Genomic DNA, 21127 nt, shown 5'->3' on the forward strand with positions numbered 1-21127 from the left:
ATTTAGGCGCCTATGAAGCGAATGCCTGGTCTCTTATAGATTTTAGCTGCGTCGACTGAGCAGTTAAAAGACCAGCATCAGATGAACATTAAGCACATCTCGGAGTGTATATAGGATTAAAAGCTCAGATAAATATTGTGGTGCTAGACCATTGTCTAGTTGTACGCAAGCATGAGGATTTTAAAATCAATTCGAAATCTGACAGGAAGCCAGCGCAGATTTTTCAAAATAGGGGTTATGTGCTCTCTTGAACTGGCTCTAGTCAGCTGTATTTTGTATTTTGTATGGTCCTAGTGGAATTTTGTACTAACTGTTCATTCACACCAAAAGCAGTGAGAGCGTCAAAGTAGCCGAAAATGGGAGCTGGCGTTGATAAGTGTCGAGAGCCACCATTTTAGTACAGGGTAGCGCTTCTTTGAAATGAATGTGAGATCAAGGTGCAGTGGAGGACTGGCCATTCAGAGCCAGAGATATATACACATATATACATATATTTAGGATCGGGACTATTCCTGATGGTCAGTATACAAATATTTTTTAAATTACGAAAATAATAATTTTACATCACTTTTGCATAGCGATGTATGAGTGACTGCACGGCATTGACGACAAAGAGCATAAGTTTGTGTGCATGAAAATGTATTATCTCCCTCCCTGTTAAATCTGATCTAATCTGTGTCTTGAAACACACCTCTTCTCCTGCTTTCACTTCTCATTCTAACAGAGGGAATGATTCGTTTGGGAATGAATCTCCATTATGAATGACTCTTTCACTTAGCCGACAATAATACAAATTTTCTACCACCGCAGCATCTTGTTGTCTTATTTATTTTTCATTGTTTGCTTATTTCATTCAACAAAACTAGCTATAAGCCTAGTATTTAGTGTAAGTTGGTGCTACTTTGTCTTATGGTGAATGCAGTAAGTGACTGTATTATCATTAATAATGTTACTTGTTTAGCACAAAAGTTTATAACATACAAGATCGTAAAAAAAATAAATCTTACCTATGAAATGTTCTGCCTTTGTGCTTTGTTTTCTTTGTTTACTCGTTACTACACCCGTACACAGTGCTGAAGTCCAGCATCTTTAGTGTCTTGACTAGTGAGGTTGAATGACATTTGTCCTAGGAGCACTGTACAAATGTGGCAGCACTACTGACATATCCCTAGGGTCCGTTTGCGATATCTAGTGTATATATCTGTAAGTCAAAAAGTCCATCGATTGAGAGAAGTCCAGAGAACGCAGTCACTGTAAACTTTGGTTCCGACCACAGTTGTTCCCAAGTGTTTGATTATTGCGGTCGCTGGATTTCTAATTATTTACGATATTTTCTTACAGGGACATACATTTAAAAAAGTTACTATACTTACTAAAGTATATCATGCTAACTATGACGACAATACAAATACAATACAAATCAGTATTGCTGCTTCAGAATATTTCAGACATGGACTCATATTGAATAAGGGGAGCAAAGCCACACCACACGCAACAACTTGATCTTCCAAATATTTTGAATTTGTTTTCAACAACATTTTCATGCTAGAAAGCATGTTTATGCAGGAATGTAACCGATTTGCTGCAACGGCCCCTTTAAATACGAGATCAATGTAGTGAATTTTGACGCTCTCGTCTGCGGCACAAAAGGCGGACAGCGTTGTCACGTTTGGTGTGAACTTACAGTAATTGTAACTTGTTCAGGGTAGCTTTTGGAGCGCCAGCCAACAAAGCATTACAATAGTCAATATGGGAAAATACAAAGGTGCGAATTCATTTTTCAACAACGAAAAAAGGGCAGCATGGAACAAAGTTTGGAAATGTTTCGCAGATAGTTTTTTTTCCAAACCTGTTTCAAATGATTAAAATGTCAATAAAAGTCACTTTTCTAAACTGCACAGTTGAATGGAACAGAGTGGACAGAGCAGAGATCAAGGTCCCATAATGCAATTCATAACCATAAATAAATGGAACAAATCTGAAAATTATGAAATATGTCAAATTTTATTTAACTGATATTTTTACAGTAAAGTCTGTAGTCACAAAAATCATAACAGTGTGATATTAATGATCTGATATTCATAAATAATGCCACTGCATTGTAGAGCTTGATTCATATGGCTAATCAGATGTTTTCTTAACTGCTGTTGTTTAAATTTTTCTTACCTCTTTATTGTGTTATAGAGCACTATTGATTTAGTTTCCAACAACAATCAACACAAGAGAACAGTGATTAAATCATGCAAGCCACTCATGTTCTAAAAGCTTTGTATATATATATATATATATATATATATATATATATATATATATATATATATATATATATATATATATATATATATATATATATATATATAAATGCAGATGGAAACGCAGTGGTAAAAACAGACTAAAAGCTTCATTAGTATTTAATGGAACACATTCTGAATACTTCTACTTTTAAGAGTCTGTGGCTTTCATGAGTGTCTATTGTCTCTTGAGAGCTTTCCCTTCAAAAGATTCTTCTTCATGATTGAAAACAAGACTAGCCGAAGTCCACGGCTTAATAAAAGATGCAAGCCTATCGTTTTAACATTTTGCTGAAGGAGCAACTTTATATCGCTCTGCTAGTGTTTGATTGGAGTGTTTGATTTGAAAATATCCAGATAGATTTGGCAAATATCGAATGTGCGGTTAAACTCGATCTGCTTTCTGCCCATGCAGCTTCGCTCAGACAAAGACAGAGGCGACGGCACTGCCAGATACGTTCTCTCTGGGGAAGGAGCAGGCACAGTTTTTCGTATCGATGAGAAGTCTGGGGATTTACATGCTACACAGAGACTGGACAGAGAGGAAAAGTCCTCTTACACACTGCAGGCCCAGGCTTTCAACAGGATCACGGGCCTCCCCCTGGAGCCTGCCACTGAATTCATTGTCAAGATACATGACATCAATGACAACGAGCCCAAATTTACCAGGGCTGTCTACGCTGCCAGTGTACCTGAAATGTCAGACGTCGGTGAGTGAATGAAAATTACTTTTTCTCCCCTTGTTGTTATTTGAAGTGCATTTGCTGTCAGGCTGGAATACTGCACCAGGGTGTGATATTGCTGTCACTGCAGTGTTTTTAAGGTCAAGGATGCCGCGGTGCTATTGGATTTTAGAGGGGTTTTGTTTTTGATCCTTCCTTGTCGCTTGAGCATGTACTGGAGCATTTAGACAAAAGTAAGCTCTACTTATTATGTTTTTTTTTTCCAATTTGATTTGCTTAATTTTAATTTGTTGTTGTCTTCACAGTATAATGTTTACATATAATTACTTTTGCTTTTTTCTTTTTGGTATTGTTTTACTTTACGGATTTGTTTTGTTTTATTTTTTTTATGTTGTCTATGCTTTTATTTAAGTTAAGTTAAGTTAATTTTATTTTATTTTATTTTATTTTATTTTATTTTATTTTATTTTATTTTATTTTATTTTATTTATTTTATTTTATTTTATTTTATTTATTTTATTTATTTTATTTTATTTTATTTTATTTTATTTTATATGCATGTTAAATAGTTTGTGTTTTCTTATTGTGAAATAAAAATTCACAAACTCTTTTCAGAAAATTAACCTAATATGTGATTAGACTCTAATATTACAGGCCATTTTCTGACCAGGTGTGCGTTTCCCAAACAATGACGTAACTCGCGGCTGAACTATCATAGTGCGATGCATCAACCACATTAGTTATAACATAAAACACCCGTAAAGATGATCTAAACCCCATAATTTCTTTGTGCAAATTATATTGTTTTACACGCACACGCATAAAAAAATCCAATATTAGTTTTGGTAAGAACATGTACTTGTTTTCCAAATTATTTGAAATATATGTAAATGGCACATATAGGGCCTTTACAAATATTATTGAAAACATTACATATTCTATTCTTAAACATAAAATCATGTATTCTAATATCATATATAAATCATAATAATAAATAAATAATGAGGCTATTTATTTATAAATGAAATGTATTCTTTTTTATTTATTAGGAAATAAAAAAATACTACTTTAATAATAATATTAATGATGATGATAATGATGATTATGATTCTGATTATTCTTATTATCATTATTATTATCATTACCATGTAGGATATTGTTTATTTATTTATTTTGAAAAGTCTACTTTTACAATTTGACACACGTAAACCACTGCAGAAATGTTCTAACCAACAGGCCCATGTCGGATACAGTACAGATACTTAATAAATAACCTACTATAAATTAAGTGAAGTTTTCAAACTAATTTCGAGAGGAGCACGTGATATGATTGACCGCAGCTGGCCACTCATTTACATCCACTAGTTAGCCAATCAGATTAACCCCAACTCACTATAAGTAGCCTAGCTAGAACTACTCTCTTATCTTCGTTTTCCGAAGAAACTAACGACAAGTCCGCTCCAGCTCTTCCGAAAGCTACTCACGGACAAAACAACCTCCTATTTTCAATCATCATCATCATCATCATCATCATCATCATCATCATCATCATCATATCGTCGTCAACTACAACGAAAACAACAACGGAGGCGGCGGAGATCACAACAGCGCAGCAACGGGCAAGAAAGTAAGCTCCGCGCTCCCTGAAACATCAGCCCCATCTCAACAACACCCAGCTCAGCCTGGAAGTCTGCCCGAGACTGAGGCTCCAGTAAGAGGCCAAAGGCCTAGCTACTCCAGCCAGAGCACAATGTTTTATTCAATCCTCTATCTCCCGCTACTTCAAACCGCCACGTACCTTCTCCAGCGTCATCACACGTCTCTCGTATCCAACAAACGACAGTCACAGAACTCCTCCAAACTCCTAGACGCCGGAACCACACATTCCATACTGCTGCAATAAACCTGAAAAGACCTTACGAATCCACGTCTTCGCTGACTCCGCCCCCCTAGGACATTACAACCACACGCTCCTGCTACGCTCCCTAAACACTACGTACTACAGTCCACGAACACTGCGCCACCCCGGGCCACCAGAGAAAGCCCTAAAGCAATCTCGGAATCTCCCGGACTATAACGCAACTCTTCTAGCCTGCAGCTCCCCAATCCAGTACAAACTCCAGCCCTCCTCTTCCAGCAATCCTTACCACTCTAAACCCAGCCTTCCCTCCTCTCACACTTGCTACTACTGCGGCGACAGGCACGCCGTCAGCCAAGTCTAAAGAAAACAAATTACTTGTCAACATTTTGAATCTTTATACTGATTTACGTTTGCACCCTGACCTAATTTTTCTGAATTTCTCATTCCAGGTCTGTATAACGGATCCAAGCCCGGTATCTTGGCGCTCCCTTCCCAGCCCTCCACCAACGCTGAACCAGAAATCACAGAGCTATTATAGAAAAAGAGATCGACAATAAATTCATGTTCGATCCCCTCATTCTTGCTGCTTCGTCAAGCACATTCACATTAGCCTACTGAAATGTGCATTAGAACGTTTCTAAAAACGTCTAATAACGGATCTTTCATCTTCTCATAATTCCGCCTTTTTCAGCATTATTCATCACGCCGAATAAAGATGCCCTAAAGAGATTTCTTGGTTTGTGGCGTGATATTTAATTAATCTAGTCTGCTGCAAAGCTTCGCAGTCGACATCACCCCCGCCTTTTAAGTAATTCCATTAAACCCTGATCTCTGGTATCTCCGATTTCTGGCATTAATCAGGCATCACAATTCTACTTCGCAGTCTGTCTATCATTCGGACGCAGAAGTAACCACATTTCAGAAACAATTTGCGGGATTCTCGCCAATAACTACGGCGTTCGCACGTAGTTCATCTACTAGACGTTTACACGTATCCCTGAGATATAAGTTCTAAAGATATAATATATCTGAAGATATAAGAAAACTTAGTGACAAGTCCTTCTAATATTGGCATTTCCATCGTGGAAGAACCTCCGGCTCAAGCACTTCTATAAAATTCCTAAGCATCAATTTGGATTCGCAGAATTGCATACATACATGCCTAAATAAATCAACTGAAATTTAGTTCCCTTATATATTCTTGAAGAGAAAAGATCGCGCTAAGCACAAACTGTCTATCTTAGGACATCAAAACTCACACGCGCATTATCCTGCAGGGACGCCTTTTTGTCACGCACCTCCAACTCGCAGCATCAGTCCCCGGATTAGACGAGAATATATCTCTATCCGATCTCGGCCATATCAACTCCGCTCAGCGCGGCGACGGGGTGCGCACATGACAGGGGGAAGGCTAATGCACACCAGACACGCAAATTCATATGTAATTTAAACTAAACTATTTACATAGCGCTCCGTGGCGCGGCAGAATACAAATAGAGTCCTGAATTGTGTCTAAGCACTGCGGACAGCCCCCGACGCGCACCCTGATAGAACATATGTTTTCAATTCTAAATGCATGGCGCAGCGCAGCACGTCACCGAACAGCGCTTAATGCGTGCGACCGGCTTATGCTTTCCTTCCTAAGCGCTGGAATTGCTGCCCACTCATTTATAAACGATCCAATTTCATCCTCAGTACATATCTTTAATACACAGACGCCGCCCCCGGCGTAGGTTTAGAGGGATGTTATCAGGACTGCCGACGCGCTACCAACGGACCATATCGCGGAGAAAATAATAGTCCGCCTCCAAAAATTCTCATTTACCGTTACAATGAAGCCGCTGTCCACTGCACTAACAAAAGGCGTTATCATTATCATGCTTAAATTCATATACAACTCTTCATTTGGACTTCAGAAAAAAAAAAAAAAAAAAAAAAAATTTATAACTGTTGTACATGTTCCTAATTATATAAGGAAATTGCTGATTCCCTTTCTTGCTTTTGTTTCTAGAAACTGGTACCAGAAGCAGAGCCGCACCTGACCTCATCCCTCCTTTGAAGATGACATTCCCACATACATGATTTGCATCAACACCTATAAATATATTTTAGGAAGTAACCCCAGAATATCTCAATAGTTCCTCCCTACAGAACACATCCAAACATTTCATTCCCCACATAACACTTCATTCCCGTTTGCCCCCGCAAACAATCAGTCTATTCATCACATACTTGCATTCACACAAACTATGATTCTATTGCTAATTCACAAACCGGCCTTCTTATTAAAGGCTTCCCACCCTCCCAGACATCAGACTGCCCATCTCGCCCTACATACTCTCCAACGCATTTCCACACTCAGAAAGGATACCTATCCTTGCATACAGACTACACTCTAGATGCAATGTTTATTCTTGTGTTTTTCGAGTTTCTCAGATGTTGTGAAATTACAGTAACATCTAATTTGATCCGTACATCCACCCCACCATCACAGATCTAACTTTGATTGACGAGGAAACTATCAATCATGATAAACAGATCAATCCAGAAAAGGACAATGCATCTACATATTCAATATTCCCTCCCCCACAAGCCATTCCAAACACTCCTAGCATACATACACTATAGGAAATGCTAAGCTTAAGTCCCCCAGCCCCCCTTTTTTCACACACCATCCAGTGACACGCCTTGGTTTCAAAAACACATTAAAGCAGTCCTCCACCATTCAGGCTTCCCACCAGATTCATACTCCAGTCAGATTTGGAGCCGCCACCACAGTTGCACATAAAGGGCTATCTCAACAACACATACAAACAATAGGAAGGTGGTCTTCCGATACCTTCAAATCTTACATTCCACTCAGCCACAGTCATCTAAACAAAGGACCCTCACCAGCAGACACCTTAAACCTAGCGGCCAAAGGCACGAGCCTAATCCAGGGATAAGACAAGACACAGCATCCCGGCTCCCAGAGGGCGGAGGAGCTACTCAGCCACCCAAGGGCGCGGGCACGACCCAGCCACCTAACCCTGCTTTCTTCCTTCTGGCTCTGAGTCGCACTCAGCTTTCTCTCCCTATTCACTCACCCAACTCCAGCAGGAGTTTTTCCCGCCCAGGCACCCCCTGTCACCCCGCCCCCCCCTGGCCGCTGCCACAGAAGTCTTCACCACCCCTCCACCTTTCCCTGACTTCTGTAGGACCCTGCCCCCCCCATGGTTCTGACTCCCGCAGGAGTGTTACCCCGAGCTTCGGTTCCCGCAGGAATCATCTCACAGCCCCTCCCCCAACCCTAGCTTTTACATATTATAAGTCATTTTAACAATGACATATAATATTGCCTTTTATTTTTCTCTCTGTTTTGATTTTATTTATATAAATTCATATTTATATGCACCCACGCATATAAATATTAATTTATATATAGCGCTGCCACCATCACGCTCTGTTCCCGCAGGAACACCCCCAGAGCACCAATTCTGCCCGTCACCCTCCAGCAGGAGTCTTCACCTCCCCCTCATCTCTCCCGACTCCTACTGGAGCTGGCCAAAATAGCTCAACCAACCCCGAGCTGTGACACGAGCACGAGTCACGTCACCGACCCTCCCCGGCCCTAGCTTATTTTATTTTCTTATACATTTATTTTACACATTTACCTTTCATTTATTTTATTTAATTTATATATATGTATATATATATGCACCCTCGCATATAAATATACATTTATATATAGTGCCGTCACCCTCAAGCTCTAACTCCCGCAGGAGTGGTCCCGAGCATCGACCCCCGCAGGGGTCATCGCCCAACTGCCATTCACCCTTCAGCTGGGGCATTCACCTGCCCTTCCTCTTCCCGACTCCAGCTGGAGATGGCAAATACAGCTCTATCTCCCGCAGGAGTGTCCAGGAGCTTCGACTCCCGCAGGAGTCCAAAAAATCGCCCCCCCCCAAGGCACTAGATTACCCCATTATATATTTATATATCTATATATTTTCATATATACATATATATTTATATATAGCGCTGCCACCTCCCAGCTCTATCTCCGCAAGGAGTGTTCCTTGAGCAATTCACTCCTTTGGAGTCCATGCCCCACCCCAGCCCCCTTCACCCCCACTATCCAGCTGGAGTCCTCACTTGCCCTTCCCCATTTTTACTACCCCAGCAGGATTCCTGTCCACCCCATGGCTCTAACCCCCGCAGGGGTCTCCCAGAGTCTATACTCCCGCAGGAGTATTCATAGCCCACGCCAACCCTGCTCGGGCTCCCGCAGGAGTCTGTATCACCCTTTGCTCCCACAGGAGCCCCCTTTACCTTTCCTTCTGAAAAACCACTATATCCAGCAGCCGGATATAGCCATCCAAGCCTTTTGGGGAGTTTCTTCGAATACACGGCTGCTGTCCCGAGTCTCCTGCATTTTGGGGAGCTCTCGAGAACCACCTGATCTCGTACTCCCTGCATATGCTCTATGGACCAGGCGGGAGCCCTGGGCTCACCTATCTCCGAGCTCAGGGTTCTCTCCCGGGACAGCATGCCAAACCTGCTAACAGTTGTCAAACAATATCTAAGTGTGAACTCTTGAAGTGAAGTTTTCAAACTAATTTCGAGAGGAGCACGTGATATGATTGACCGCAGCTGGCCACTCATTTACATCCACTAGTTAGCCAATCAGATTAACCCCAACTCACTATAAGTAGCCTAGCTAGAACTACTCTCTTATCTTCGTTTTCCGAAGAAACCCCCCATCCACCCCTTCTCCTCCTTTTCTTCCTCTTACCACGGGGAGCTCTCGAGAACCACCTGATCTCGTACTCCCCGCATATGCTCTATGGACCAGGCGGGAGCCCTGGGCTCACCTATCTCCGAGCTCAGGGTTCTCTCCCGGGACAGCATGCCAAACCTGCTAACAGTTGTCAAACAATATCTAAGTGTGAACTCTTGAAAAGCATTAATGTATGCTATGTGTTTTGTTTTCACAAGCTTTGGAGACGTAACATAAATTCCGCTATTAAATAATAGGTCACTTTTAGCTTTCATCATGAGCCACGGCTTTGTTCAAAATGACATCAATGTTTTAAAAGTGCATTGTGAAAGGTGCGCAATTGTAAACATGAAGATCGCTAAAACTGAACTGTAAAATTACTTTGAAAGCAAATTACACCTAAGAATGATGACTTGTTTTTTTTTTATTTTTTATTTTTTTTTAATAATTCCAAGTTTAAATGTTAGAATGTTCTAAATGAATAGGGCATAGGGGGGATAACTGGGAATAGAACACAGCCAGGAATTATGTTTCTAGCTCCAGAGGTGTAGTTGCAAGCATACAAGTATGTGATGTAGTTTGCAAATGTTTGTTGAAACGACGGATTTGGGAAGCGCCAAATCAACGAACTATGTTTGTAATGACGGAACTTGCGACCTTAGTTGGCTAGCGATGGTTTTCGGAATCGCACCCCAGATTTGTTTTCACCAAGGATACATCTAATTGCAGGAGCTTAGTGTGTGCATGCTGTAGCAACACATGGACGTACAGACATAAATACATAATCAGTGAACTATACCATGTTTTTTAAAGCCCACGTTCAACAGTTTTAATGTACAGCTAATAAAAATATATCAGATTTTATGTTTTGTTATTCTTGTTGTAGTTACACGGTTGAAACCAGCAGATGCTACATTTTATCACATCTAAACAGCAAATCTAGCTAGATTTTTTTTTCCAAAAGCAAATTTAGTTTTCATATTGAAATAAACAGAGGACAGGGAATTTTTTTCTCTCCAACTTGAAGGAAGACAAGACAAAGATGTCAAAACAAGTTGGATTTTTGAGGTTTCACTATGGTGTCACAACATTTTTTTTTACCTTTGGTAGTTTTGCATTTCTCCCATTTTCCTCCTCCTCATTTTGGCTCTGTTCACTCCGCAGCATTTGTATACAGTCTTTGCTTTGTACTTGCTGTCTGTCAATCACTTAAGAGGTTCTGCAGATGCGCAGTGAAGCAAATAATGAAATAGTCCAACAGTGGTGGTGTTCAGGGTTGCCCGCCCTTCTTGTTCGACACTAATTATTTCACAATTCTGATGCTATTGCGGCATTTAAAAAAAATTGCAATAATGTTAAATAGGTACAATGAGATTTTACTTTTCTCAACTTTTAGGCCTGCCTTTGCTTGATGGTTATGTCTGTCCCTGCCTAGCTGCTGAGGATCACTTGATTTTTGTCAAACTCAAGTACAGTTACATACAGGTTGATGGATGGATGGATGGATTTATTTTTTTACTCTTAAATTGAAAAACAAATGGTGTGTGTGTGTGTGTGTGTGTATGAAGAGTTAGTTAATCTAAAATGAGCATTTTATCAGGCTGTTGTGTGTAGTTTCAGTAATAATTGCTTTTAGTACAAAGATTAGGTTATTTCCATTGCCTTTAAAGTGAAATAACTAAACATCAACATAGGAGGCTGAGAAAAACGAAAATTATAGTGGAAAATTTCAGACGGCACTTCGAGGTATTTGCATCTGAACTCTTCATATACATATTCAAATGCATCTACTACAATGACTCTATTAATAATCAAAAATAACCGTATTAGCTATAAGTAGCCGTTTTCTAGGAATGCACATTTAATAGTACAGTATGTGCTGCAGGTAGTCAAATGCAAATATATGTAAACAGTAAAAGTGCCCGCAAGGCACGGCATCTCTTGAGTCCTGATGTAGTGTCTGATGGAAGAGATTCTATTTGCTCATCTTATCACATTTTCTATTTACATCTAATTCCCATTCGCACATCATCTATCACCACTGTCTCACACAATCAGTGGCTCTGTGCTAGCAGTGACACGACACCATACATATTCACAGCGCATGAATATTCAGCGGATTCATGCTGCTTCTCAGTAATATCATAATAACCTCTGGTTATCCCGTTTCCAATCAAGTCAGTCCTCAAGCAGTGAAGCAGTCTGTTTGGTATCATCTCCCCAAAGAAAATCTAATGATGCTCTTCCTTCTCTGATATGGGCTCTCATGTTGAGCTGGAATCTAATATTAGGGACCGTACATCTTATTTATGAAATTATTACCCTCAATCAAGGGGCAAGTGTCATCACATTATGAAGCGCTCATTACCCTCTGACACACAACTCTAGGACAAAACCAACTCCATCTGTGTGTTCTGGTTTAAAGAATGGTGGTAAATCTAGGTTAGAGGCAATATAGCCTTTGAACTATTATGAATGCTAATGATTCAGTTTTGAAAACAAAACAAACACCCGGGTGTTTTCTTTTCATGACTGTTCCCCTTGATAATAAATTTACTGAGAGCTTGTAAAGTTATTATATTATATTATATTATATTATATTATATTATATTATATTATATTATATTATATTATATTATATTATATTATATTATATTATATTGTTTTATATCCCATAAAAATATGTGAGTGAACTCATTTTAATCTTGATTTTAAAGCAACTGTTTCTCTAGTGCTACCCAAAGGAGTATTTTATTGCTCAGAGCTTTTCTTTCACAGTTCTGCAGACTCCGTTATGCTCTCAATTATATTTGATTGAAATATTGACTTTGTCTCAGACATTTATTCTGAAATGCCTAAGGAGAAATAAATATTGGCATGCAGTGTGTAAATAAAGTTAATGTATTGAGAAGTTCTGAAAGGATTCTGAGATAAATATGACATTTCACACCAGTTCACAGTAATTCTGATTAGACTGTAGACTTTGACGGATTAGAACATTTTATGACGTTGTTTTTGAGCGTTAGCATGATGTAGGAGACTTGGCGTGTTTTCAAACATTGTAGGTTTGGATTTAATATAGCAAAGTGTGGTGTGACTAGGGTTGTTACAATGCTGGAATTCGATACCAATTGGTACTGAAATTTTAAAAACGTCCATTTCCTGCAAACATTTAAGTGCTGTGGAGCACGTTCTTAAACAGAGCTGATCTGCTATTGTGTTCACAAGCTCAACAGAAATGACTGTGATTGGCCGTGAAGGTCATCAGTTCACCGACCTCTCTGCTGTTTACTGCGTGTAACCACAGATACAGGGACATTGGAGCATGTGAACACAATGGCAAATCAGGGGTGTTTAAGAACGTGCTCCATAGCACTTAAATGTTCGCAGGAAGTGGACGTTTCTAAAAATTTCGTATCGTAACAACCTTAGGACTGCCCTGTTAGGTCCTTTGAATAAGTGTGAATACTGCCATTTGAAACAAGTGGACCAAGATCTGCTGAAAAGATTAAACCAATTAAATTATAAGCGGAAATATGAATACAACCCAGCAGGTACAGGATGTCAACATGATGTCAGACTGACGTTGTACCCCAACATCATGGAATGTTGCATTTCATTTGGAAATGAAAACTGGGTTGAGGTCAGGACCCAACATTAGGCTGACCTCAAGTTCCAACCTAAAATCAATCAAATATCAATGTCTAATGATGTTACAGCTTGACGTTGTGTAGACGTTACCACTATGACGTCTATCAGACATTGAGTTTTGGTTGCCATACCTGACTTTTAAATGTTAGTATTTGACATCAATATGATGTTGGTTTAAGAGGTTAACTTGACGCTGGATTTTGTTCACTTTCATTGGATTTTGTTTCACACAACCTAAAATCAACCAAATATCAACATTATTTGACGTCGTTATTGGACATCAAAATATCGCTGCCCTTAGACGTTGGCTAGACATTGGATATTGGGCACCTGACGTCATGACCTAAATCTAACCTACTATCAACATCAACACTATATACATATATACAAGATATGACAATAAATAGGATAGAATATTCAAGCGCACCTGATTTTTTCTTGTCATAGTTGCTATGATGCAATGTTACAGTTCCATACTGTAATGGAAATGCACCTCACTGCACACTTTTCTAAAGTGTCTTTTCTAAAGTTGCTTTTTCGAATTTGCCCTTAAATGCAATGTGTACTTGTAGTTGTTTGTTAAGTCTGCAAAGGCTTACAGTTCAAGGTGCATGATAAATAAAGTTACTATCTCTTAAAATAAGAATCTCTGAGACAGTGATCCCTACTTGAGTAATTTATTGACATTTCAACACTTTGTGGTGTGTTTCTTAGAACAAACAACAGGAATAAATCTTGCACACAGACATTCATCTATGTTTTATGTAGCTTATATTTTGTGTTCTGAGCATATCCTTTGTGTGTGTGCGTGTATGTGTGTGTGTGTGTGCAGAAACTCTTGTTTGGAGATGAGGTAAACATTGCTGCAGACAAGGCTAGTGAATCCATGATTTATTAGACTATCAATTTAATTTTTATCAAGCTATTACGTTTATTTTTGCAATCCACTGGTCAGAATCGAAAGTTGAACTCAGAAATAACTTGTGTCCATCAGACAGGCAGTAATATAGGGTTATAATAAAAAAAATAAATAAAAACGTAATGGAGCAGTGGCCAGATCAGTCAGCAAGAAGGCAGTTTTTTTTTTTCCAATGACTGCGGGGCTTCAGGCTGTGCAGACGTCAATGCCATTTACTGCAAACAACATCTACTTTCACCCTCAAACACTTTATTTGGTTTGTGTTGTCAGCATTAAGTCCAAAAGAAGCATTTATTATTGAGACAAACTCTTGTGCACTTGAATGTATGAAATGATTGTGTATGCATACACCTACATTAGAGTACCGTTAACCTAAGATCTTTATGCATGTTGTGTTTATCATTGTGTTCTCTCAATCTTTCATCATTGGAAGCAGGTCTTAAATATCTATACTGTAAAATAATGGCAGCTCTGCTTGACCAAATTTTACTGTTAAAATACAGTATATATACAGTACACTGAAATTTTTTTATTAATTTATTCAGTGTTAAAACACCAATTTTAAGTACTACCTTAACTACAAATTAGGCCTTTGTTACCCAGACAAAAACACAACCAAAAGCAGGTGGTGATGAGAAAGATATATGAATGCTCATCACAAACAGCTTAGCCAAAAGCAAAGAAACATACTAATATATAGGAGGTGCAAAACTAAACACCATAGTAACACACATGACAACAAAGTAATGCAATAAACATAACTTATTATATTTGTAATGTAAAATTCGAATGTACAAGTCTAATCTTAATCATTAGCTATGTTTCCATCCAAAAAAGCGAATTAACATTATGTGCAAAACTGAATTATCGCATAAATATTTTTTTATCCATTTTGCATATCCAAAATGCGCATAAAATAGATGGATGGAAATGTAGCTATTGATGATTAAAAAAATAATAATAATAAATAACCATAGTAATGTCAAATGGTGACATGGTGGCGAAGTGGGTAGCACCATCGCCTCACAGCAAGAAGGTTGCTGGTTCGAGCCTCGGCTGGGTCAGTTGGCATTTCTGTTTAGAGTTTGCATGTTCTCCCTGTGTTTGCTTGGGTTTCCTCCTGGTGCTTTGGGTTCCCCCACAGTCCAAAGACGTGGTATACCGTAGGTGAATTGGGTATTCTAAAAAATTCACCGTAGTGCATGTGTGTGTTTCTGCACACAGAAACAGTTTCTTCCCTCAGGCAATCCATCTCATGAACACTTGATGATAATATTTGTGGAACCAACATCACTACTTGCTATACACTTTCATACCCATATACACTTATTTAACAACACACTTTACATGCCAATTTGCACATAACAGCTGCACATATAATGTTGTATATAGTAATAAACACGTACACACACTTGTCAATTGTATTTGCACTCACTACTTACTTCTATTTTTTTAAATATATTTATTATCTGTTTTTTGTCCTGTCTCTGTAATCCTGTTGCACATGAATGAGTGTGTATGGATGTTTCCTAGTGATGGGTTGCAGCTTGAAGGGCATCTGCTGCATAAAACATATGCTGGATAAGTTGGCGGCTCATTCCATTGTGGCGAGCCCAGATTAATAAAGAGACTAAGCCGAAAAGAAACTGAATAAATGAATGAATGAATGAATGAATGAATGTCAAGTGTCATGAAGTTAATTCTAGGAAAGTCAATTTATGGTTATTAACAGTATATAGTAAAGAAACCTATACTGTTTTTCAGGTAATATATTCTACTATAGGGTTTATACTGTTAAAATCATGGAGATGTTTACGGTACAGTTAAAATAAATGCAATCATTACCATGCTGTGTAATTCTCTAATTATTTATATTCCAATATCATTTCTTTTTTATAGTGTCTAAAAACAATTCCAGTCATTCTAAATCCCTTCTTTCCGAGAGTCTACTCTGCTCTGATTGGTCAAATGGCTCAGTCTGTTGAGATTGGTCTACTGCTTACAGCAAGTGTCAGAAATCAAATGAACATTACCATATTTAAATTTCAGCTGCACTCGTAAACAACAGTAATGGGACCATTTTACCATTTAAAATAGATTTTCTTTAACAGCACAGAAACAGCGTCTTCACAACATGTCAAAAACACAAAGCTTCAACTACTGTACAGTGTTCGAGGCTCAAAGTAGACATTGGTCACTAGCAGCTAACGATGACCATAATCTGCCAGAATGCAGATTTGTTAAAACCTAGACTGATTTGTGCAGGAAGCAAGACTGGAACTATTGATGATGGTAGTTCAGAATCAGTTCTTTCTTTCGGGAGACAATGGCTAGTTTTACTGAGGATGACAATATTTGCAGACCATTTATATTCAGAATGTAGCTACATTACTCATCACATAAAAAATATATCTTTTTTTCTTTCTAATGGCTAGGTACTTTTGTAATAGAAGTCAATGCCACTGACGCAGATGATGCCACATATGGAAACAGTGCTAAACTTGTGTACAGCATCCTGCAAGGGCAGCCCTATTTCTCTGTGGAGCCCGAGACAGGTGAGTGTTCCAAAACATCTTGTTACAAACATATTCTCTGCTGACATACTACTACGATGTACGCCTCAGGCCATTTGACAAGGTGAAGCGAGGATGTGACGTTTCAGGTGGAATGTCTAAAGCATGAAGATCACAGGCTGCTGTGCCTGGTTAACAGATCCCACTACTACTACAATATTTGCTTTGAAATGGAACAAATTATTATTCTAGCCTTGTTTTGTGGCTTTTGCTGGTGAGAGTTTAAGTTAAGCTTGATAAATGTTGTAATTCTAAAGGTTATGGATGCAAAATTATTAAGATAAACGCATGAGGGGAGCCGAATAAATGGCTCTTGCTATAAATCAAAGGGATAAATTTATTATTAGATAAAATATATACAAAATGGAAGCATAAAATAATAACTGCAATAAGTTAACTGGGGTGCAATAAATAAATAAGTATAATTCAATAAATAAAATATTACATAAAATGTCTTAGAATAAACTAAAAATAAAAAAAGATAAAGGGATATACTGTAGATGTGTTTTGAATAAAAAGGAATATCATTTCAGACTAAATGAAATGAAATACCAATTTTAATCTTAACACACATGTGTCAATACTTGCATATATACATACATTCATACATATATACATACATTCATACATACATACATACATACATACATACATACATACAGTACATCCATGCATACATACTGTACGTGACCCACAAGTTAACTGTAATGTATTCCAATGTTGGCAAACCTGAAGATTCATTACTCCAGTCTTCATTGGTTAGGCGCTTAAGAAACATTTGTTATTATCAATGCTGAAAACAGTTGATCTGGTTTATTTATTTTAGTAAAAAAAAGTGATATAATAGTTTTAAAAGGTTCTATGGTGAATATAAGTTGCAAAAGATCATAATAATTTATACTTTGGCTGTTTAATGTTACATGTTTTTATGCTCAATCTTTTATTTGAATTTGTGTGTGTGTGCAGGAATTGTCAGAATAGCTCTTCCCAATATGGACCGGGAAGTGCGTAAGGATTATCAGGTGGTTATACAAGCCAAGGACATGGCAGGACAGATGGGTGGTCTGTCAGGAACCACTATGGTCAACGTCACCCTTACAGATGTTAATGACAGTCCGCCTCGTTTTGCTTACAGTAAGATTTCACTTATTTATAAGCACTTTTAAAGATAATATGGTCAACAACTTGATTAATTTTGGAACTGAACGTCTGATGCATTTGTTAATTGCATTTCTGAGGACTTTCCAAATGAAATTGCATCTCAAACAAGAAAAAAAAATGTTGGATATGATTTGACAACTTATTGTCAAAATTGTACTAAAATAATGCCAAAATGACTGGTTATTTGCTTAAAACAGGGTATTTTAATGTGACTGAGATGTACTTCAAAAGACGTTTTTGATTAGCATTTTAAAGAAGCTTTGAGTAGGCGATGCGGTGGCGCAGTAGGTAGTGCTGTTGTCTCACAGCAAGTATGTTGCTGGTTCGAACCTCGGCTGGGTCAGTTGGCGCTTCTGTGTAGAGTTTGCATGTTCTCCCCGTGTTCGCGTGGGTTTTCTCTAGGTGCTCCGGTTTCCCCCACAGTCCAAAGACATGCGGTACAGGTGAATTGGGTAGGCTAAATTGTCCGTAGTGTATGAGTTTGAATTAGTGTGTATGGATGTTTCCCAGAGATGGGTAGGGCATCCGCTGCGTAAAACATGTGCTGGATAAGTTGGCGGTTCATTCTGTTGTGGCAACCCCAGATTAATAAAGGGACTAAGCCGACAAGAAAATGAATAAATGAAGAAGCTTTGAGTAAAGACAAAAATACAACTACAAATATCCTATTCGCATGGATCTGCACAGAAAAAAGAAAATGCTTTAGTTTGAATGCCATGCCAGTAAATGGCAATGTGTTTCCATCCAAAGCTGCGAATTAATCTTTATGCACAAAACTGGAATATCGCATAAAAGATGTGAGATAAAGCAGCGTTTCCATCCAACGAGTCAAAGAGAAACAAAATCGTCACTTCCTGATTAACTGGCACCAAATATCAACAGTAAAAACTGAATTTGTTGCGGTAGGAAAAGCTGTGTGAAACCTTTCCTTATTTAATAAATGACTTGTGCCACAGAAGACGATGCCGATGCGCAGTGTGAGACATGAAACAGAAAACTGTGAAGGCATTTCAGAATGACCAAAACAACATTTCAGATGATGTACAATGTGCTCAGCCTGCTGGTTTGTTATAACAAAATCACATGACCTTTTTTAATGCACATACTGGAATTTGTGTTTCCATTGTAGTATATGCACATTTCTTCTTATCGAATAAAAAGTTTATCCTACTCAGTTATGCGCATGTTTTTTAGGTGCATTTTCAAAATGTATGTGTATCTTGGTGTATCCGGCAACCGATTTTTTTATGCGAATAACCTAAATGTGCATAAAAACAGGTGGATAGAAACATAGCTATTGTTTTAGATGTCAAATAATCATGCATGTCTATGTACTGAACACATAAAATGGATATGCATGATGTCAGCTTATTCAAAAAAGAATGTTTGGCGATTACAGCAATTATAGTTTGAGCATAAACTTCATAAAAAAATTATGGTAACTGGTAACTTTTTTTTTGGGGGGGGGGGGGGGTGGGGGGGGGTGGGATCGTCCTTACCCCATTCCCCTAACCCCCTCAGCGATGCCCATGTTACTGTTAGTTAACCAAAAATCTATTATGACCTATAATAGTGGGAGATTCCTTTACTATAAAAAAGTGTTGTTTTGGGACAACATGAAGAAATTAAGTTAACTGAACTGAACAGAAAACAATTTTTTAAAAATTCAACTATTGTGTTGTTTCAGCTCATTTTAAATAAGTAGTTTGAATAAACAACAAACATCAATTTGTTCAGTGTTTGAGAGGAAGAGCAAAGTTATTTTAAATTATAAAATTATAATGAAGACATTTTTCTCTCCATAACAGCACACACCACTAAAAATACTATTTCATGTGATTTAAAAGGGTCAATCTTGACTTTAAAAGCCAGAAAAGACTTGAAATTAAGACTAAACATTGGCAAAAATGACAATATCTATTTAAATTGAACATCATCTTTATATCTTTCAAGGTTCTTACCACCTAAGCACTTATGAGTCGGCAGAAATCGGATCAACTGTGGGCCGAATCAAAGCCAATGATGGCGACGAAGGAGAAAATGCTGAAATGAAATACAGAATATTTGATGGAGATGGGAAAGAATATCTGGATATAATTACAGATGAGATTTCCCAAGAGGGTGTCATCGTCATCAAAAAGGTAAAGCCCTGTTTCAATATTAATGAATTTGTAATTACACTGTGCAGATATATGCACTGACTCATGGTCTCCATTTAGAAATTGGACTACGAAACCAGGCGCATTTACACTGTGAAAGTGGAGGTGTCCAACACACACCAGGACCCCAATTTCTTTCACCTGGGCCCTTTCTCAGACACTGCCATTGTGAAAGTCACTGCCAGAGATGTAGATGAGCCTCCAGTCTTCAGCAGGACTCAGTACGTCTTTGAGGTCAATGAGGACACACCGAAAGGAACAGTAATTGGAACTGTTACAGCCCGCGACCCCGATGCCACAGATTACCCAATCCTGTAAGCATTGGAAATATTTAATAATTCAACAGCTACTGCAGGGAAATCACTAAAATGATTTGCACCCGCTGATGGTAGTTTATTTCCACATGCTGTCTGCATTGCACCCGAATCACTAAATGAATTATGTAAATTAGATAATGGTACAAATGTGCCCCAAATGTATTCATGGAGGGAAGTTCCGCTTTAGATTATGGAAAACTTATTTCACTTGTTTTGCATTGCTCAAGTGCCTAAATCGATTCTTAAAATGACAAAAAGGCACTAGTCTATAAGAAGAAATACAAACTGTGTGCCCAGTTGAAGCTGTTACTCTTCATTTAATTATCATTTGATGAATTACTGATGCCATGGTTCTAGAAAATGTAAATAAACATTAAAAGTCCATACAAAATCTCTGATAAGTCAAATTGATAAACTATAACATTATGATGTGTGTGCAATGAGAAGAATGCAACACAGGCTCATTCTGAAGACGCAGTCCTATATACACTGAAAAAAATGATGTCTGCAAAACCGTTGCAAACAATTTATTTGTGTTGAATTTAAACAAACAAATTAAATTAAATAATATGTAACTTGATTTGTTTGTTTAAATTCAACCCAAACTAATTGTTTGCAACCACTTAACGTAAAAAATTTTAGTAAATCCAAGGAATCATCTTTAAATAATTTTTTTCAGTGTACGATTCTGATTGATTGGTTGGTCAGTCAATCAGTAAGTCAGTCGACAGTGGCTTCTGGTGGATTTACACA

At 38.1% G+C, this 21127-nt stretch overlaps 1 protein-coding gene across 1 annotated transcript in view; it reads left to right on the top strand.

Moving 5' to 3' along the window:
- Positions 1–21127, top strand: part of cdh10a (cadherin 10, type 2a (T2-cadherin)) — a 52448-nt gene that overhangs the window by 22744 nt on the left and 8577 nt on the right. The window contains exons 3-7 of the mRNA XM_056476596.1: positions 2707–3001; positions 16600–16719; positions 17704–17871; positions 19852–20039; positions 20118–20371. Of these exons, the coding sequence (XP_056332571.1) occupies positions 2707–3001; positions 16600–16719; positions 17704–17871; positions 19852–20039; positions 20118–20371 (1025 nt within the window). The remainder of the gene's footprint in view (positions 1–2706; positions 3002–16599; positions 16720–17703; positions 17872–19851; positions 20040–20117; positions 20372–21127) is intronic.

Source organism: Danio aesculapii, chromosome 2 (assembly GCF_903798145.1).
Source record: "Danio aesculapii chromosome 2, fDanAes4.1, whole genome shotgun sequence".
NCBI lineage: Eukaryota > Metazoa > Chordata > Actinopteri > Cypriniformes > Danionidae > Danio > Danio aesculapii.